The 5,000-nt window shown below is 39.6% G+C and overlaps 1 protein-coding gene across 1 annotated transcript in view; it reads left to right on the top strand.

Annotated features, from left to right (window-relative positions):
• LOC119571608 (collagen alpha-3(IV) chain-like) overlaps positions 1-5,000 on the top strand; it is a gene marked incomplete at its 5' end in the record, with an annotated part of 21,752 nt that overhangs the window by 8,603 nt on the left and 8,149 nt on the right. Inside the window, 2 exons of the mRNA XM_037918840.1 lie at positions 1,630-1,800; positions 3,850-4,035. Of these exons, the coding sequence (XP_037774768.1) occupies positions 1,630-1,800; positions 3,850-4,035 (357 nt within the window). The remainder of the gene's footprint in view (positions 1-1,629; positions 1,801-3,849; positions 4,036-5,000) is intronic.

The following is a 5,000-nucleotide window of genomic DNA, read 5'->3' as shown; positions in this document are numbered from 1 at the left end:
TACCATATATGTCTTTCTCTCTTCTCTCTCTAATCTATGTCTCCTTCTCTCTTTTCTATCCATCATGTCTCTCTCCTCCTCATCCTCTAGTCTTCTCTCCTCTCTCTCTATCCCTCTACTCCTCTCTTCTCTCTATCCTCTAGTCCTCTTCTCTCTTCTTCCATTATGTTCTCCTCTTCTCTCTCTATCCATCTATGCCCTTTCCCCTTTTTTCCCCTTAGTCTCTCTCTCCCTCCTACCCACTATGTTCTCCTCTCTCTCTCTCTACCCATCTAGTCTCCCCCTTCTCTACCATCTAGTCTCTCTCTCTCTCTCTCTATCCATTATGTTTTCTTCTCTCTCTTCCATCTTGTCTCTCTCTCTCTCCTCTCTATCCATTATTCTCTCTCTTCCTATCATTTTTCTCTCTCTTTTCTCTACCATCTAGTCTCTCTCTCTCTCTCTCTTTCCATCTATGTCTCTTCTTTCCTCTTCCATCACTCCCTCTCTCTCTCTATCCTCTATGTCCTCTCTCTCTCCCCTCTATCCTCTATGTTCTCTCTCCTCTCTCTCTATCCTCTATGTCTCTCTCCTTCTTATCCACATCTATGTCTCTCTTTCTCTCTCTCTCTTCTCTATCCATCTATTCTCCTCTCTCTCTTATCCATCTAGTCTTCTCTCCTCTCTATCCATCTATGTCTCTCCTTCTCTCCTATCTAGTTTTCCTCTCCCCTTATCCATCTATGTTCCTCTCTCCCCCTTTCTATCCATCATTCTCCTCTCTCTCTCTACCCCATCTAGTCTCCTGCTCTCTATATCTATGTCTCTCTCTCTTCTCTATTCTATGCCCTCTTTTTCCTCTCTCTCTCTCTATCCATCTATGTCTCTTCTCTTCTCTACCATCATGTCTCTCTCTCTCTGTCTGCCTCTATGCTCTCTCTCTCTCTGTCTCTAACCCACATGTTTTCCTCTCTCTCTCTATCCATCAGTCTTTTCCTCTCTCTCTACCCATCTTGTCTCTCTCTCCCCATCCATCCTACATCAATATCCTCTCTCCCTATTTTTATCTCCCATTCACTTATCTATTTCACCATTAACCCATCTTCATTATCTACCCACACCCATCATCTACTATCTACTAATTATCTATCTATCCATTCCCCATATCTATCATCTTTTACCCATATATCCATTCCTTACCTTTTATTCTCCATCCCAAATGTTTTTATCTACCCATCTCCCCACGATTATTTATTATCCACAATTATTTACTACCCCTAGGTGGTCTATATATCCTATATCTACCCATTTATCCACTTATCCACTTATCTATCCACTTCTCCATCCATTTATCCACTTACCCATCCACTTCCCCTAAAACTTTCCACTTCCCCCATCCATTTATCCACTTACCACTTACCCATCCACTTACCCCTTACCACTTATCCATTATCCATTACCCACTTATCCTCCACCGGGTGGCTGGCGGCACAGGCTTCATGGGGAAACCAGGTCGAGACGGTGCCTGGTGCCATCTATCTATCTCTCCATCTATCCATCCATCCACTTATCCATCCATCCACTTACCTATCCATCTATCCATCTGTATATCCATTTATCCATCCACTTATCCACTTATCTCTCCCCCAGGTGGTCTCGGCGGCACAGGCTTCATGGGGAAACCAGGTCGAGACGGTGCCAAGGGCATCGCGGGTCTACCTGGCACTTCCGGTCGACCTGGGCCCTCCGGGAGGCAGGGCCCGAGGGGAGAGGGGGGGGAGAGGGGTTTCGACGGCAATCCCGGTCCTCCGGGGCAGCCAGGTGAGTGAGAGAGAGGGGAGAGAGGGGAGAGAGAGGGGGAGAGAGGGAGGGGAAGAGGGAGAGAAGGAGAGGGAAGAGGGTAGGGAGAGGAAAGAGGGGAGAGGGTAGGGAGAGAGGGAGAGAAGGAGAGAAAGAGAGAGGCAGCCAGGTGAGAGGGGAGAGAGGGGAGTGAGGGGAGGAGAGAGGGAGGGAGAAGGAGAGGGAGAGAAGAGAGAGAGAGTGATGAGAGAAAGAAAGAGGCAGCCAGGTGAGTGAGAGAGGGGAGAGAGGGGAGAGAGGGGAGAGAGGGAGGGGAGGAGAGGGACGAGGTTGGGGGGAGGGAGAAGGGTGGGGGAAGAGGGGAGAGAGAGGGGAGAGAGGGAGGGAGAAGGAGAGGGAGAGAGGGGTGGGGGAAGGGAGAGGGGAGAAAGGGAGGGAGAAGGAGAGGGAGAGAGGGAGAGAAGGAGAGGGATGAGGGAGGTAAGTGAGGGGAGAGAGGGGAAAGAGGAGGGGGGGAGAGGGGAGAGGGGAGGGGTGGTGAGGGAGAGGAGGGGGAAGAAGAGGGAGAGGAAAAAAGAGAGGAGAGAGAGAGGAGAGAGAAACCCCAAATAGAGAGAAACAGACAAACGGTGATTTTTGGGTCTCTCTCTCTCTTCTCCTCTCTCTCTCTCTCCTTCTCTCCTCTCTCTCTCTTTCTCTCCTCTCTCTCTCTCTCTCCTCTCTCTTCTCTCCTCTCTCTCTCTCACCACCTCTCTCTCTCTCTCTCTCTCTTTCTTTTTCTTTTCTCTATTTTTTTATTTCTTTTAGCTATGTTTTTTCTTTTTTATCCACCCATTAATATAGTATAATTTATTGTTATACATTTTATTATTATTATTATTATTCTTTTAAAGAACGTTATCTATATTATATATTATCATTTATTTCTTATCAAAATATATTAAATATATATATATATATATATATATATATATATATATATATATATATATATATACATATATATATAATATATATATAATATATATATATATATATATTAATATATATAGATATATAAAAATTTATATATATATATATATATATATATATATATATATATATAATGTGTGTGTGTGTGTGTGGATATATATATACATAATATCATATATATATATATATGTATGGATGTATGTATATCCATATATACATATGTAATACATATATATATAATATATATATATATATATATATACATATATATATGTGTATATATATATATCATATTCATTTAGAGAAATATTTCTTATCAAAATAATATTATTCATAAAAAATATATATATTCTCACTAACCTATGTCTTATAAAAAAAAAAAAAATATATATATATATATATATATATATATATTATATATACTATAATATATAGATATAATATATATTATTCTTTGTTATATATATCAACTTAAATAACATATATTCTTATCAAAAATATGTTTTTCACTAACCCATGAATAAAGATATTATTTTGATATATATATATATATATATATATATCTATATATATATATATATATATCATCTTCATTATTGTATTTCTTATCAAAACGAAAAATATTCACGTGATATTATAATGATATTATATTATATAATAATAATATGATATATAATATTATATAATATGATAATATAATATATTATTCTTTTCCATAGGATATAAGAAAAAAAAAATTATTGAAGAAAGATATATCAAAAATGTTATTTAAAAATGTTATAAAAAATGTTGTTAATTTTCTAAAATTAAAAATGTTATTAATATCTAGAATTATAAATGTTATTAATTGTCAAAATTAAAAATGGTTTTAATTTTCTAAAATAAAAAAAAATATTAATTTTTTTTTATTAAAAATTTTATAAATTTTCTAAATTTAAACAAATTATTATTTTCCTAAAATTTAAAATGTTATTAATCATGTTTTATCAAAAAAAAAAAAAAAAAAAAAAAATCAAAAATCAAAAAAAAAAATACTAATTTTTTTTCTCTTCTTCCCTTCCCCTTCCCTTACCCCCTTCCAACCCCCCCCCCCAATAGGCCTACCCGGATCCCCAGGAGACCCCGCCCCTCCTGGCCCTCCCCCTAAGTCCAGGGGTCACCTGATCACACGCCATTCGCAGGAGCTGACCACGCCCAGGTGCCCTTCCGGAAGTCGCCTCATGTGGGATGGGTATTCGCTCTTGCACGTCATGGGCAACCACAGAGCTCATGGGCAGGATTTGGGTAAGAGAGAGAGAGAGAGAAAGAGGGGGGGGAGGAGAAAAAGGGTGAGAGAGGGGGGAGGAAGAAAAGGAGAGAGAGGTGGAGAGCAGGCAGCAGTTAGGACGAGAGGAGAGAGGGGGGCATTCTTACACGTCATGGGAAAACCACAGAGCCATGGGCAGGATTTGGTAAGAGGAGGAGAGAGGAAGAGGGGGGAGGAAGAGAGGGAGAAGGAGAGGGCAGACATTTAGAGAAAAGAGGGAGGGAGAGGGGGGGAGGGGGGGGTTCACTCTTCCCGTCATGGGCAACCACGAGCCTATGGGCGGGTTTGGGTAAGAGAGAGGGAGAGAGGAAAAGAGGGAGAGGGAGGGAAGGAGAGAGGAAAGAGAGAGAGAGAGAGAAGGAGAGAGAGAGAGAGGGAGAGAGAGAGGGAGGAGAGAGAGAGAGAAATAGAGGGAGAGGGAGAGAGAATGAGAAAGAGAGAGAGAGAGAGAGAGAGGGGGAGAGAGAGAGAGGAGAGAGAGGGGGGAGAAATAGAGAGAGAGAGAGAGAGAGAGAGAGATGAAGAGAGAGAGGGAGGAGAGAGAGGAGGGAGGAGAGAGAGAAGAGAGATAGAAGCAGAGAAGAGAGAGAGAGAGAAAGAGGGAGAGAGAGAGAGAGAGAGAAATGAGATAGATAGAATGAAAGGATAAGTAAGAGATGAGAGAAAAAAGAAAGAACATTAGATCAGAAGAGAGAGAGAATGGTATATAGAACTATAAACATATATATGAATTTATATAGAAGAATAGTAGAGATAGATAGAAAGGAGTATATAGTATATATATATATAGATAGGTATATAGTAGAGAAGAAGAGAGAGAATAGATATAGGAGATGATAGAAGATAAAGATGAGGTGAGATAGGAAGAGATAGAAGAGAATAGAAATAGATAAGATATAATATATATGAAGAATATAAGAGATATAAGAAAATAAGAATATAA

Source organism: Penaeus monodon, unplaced genomic scaffold (assembly GCF_015228065.2).
Source record: "Penaeus monodon isolate SGIC_2016 unplaced genomic scaffold, NSTDA_Pmon_1 PmonScaffold_713, whole genome shotgun sequence".
Lineage (NCBI taxonomy): Eukaryota > Metazoa > Arthropoda > Malacostraca > Decapoda > Penaeidae > Penaeus > Penaeus monodon.
Note: the sequence above shows the minus strand (reverse complement) of the source record. Positions and strands in the feature narration are given on the sequence as shown.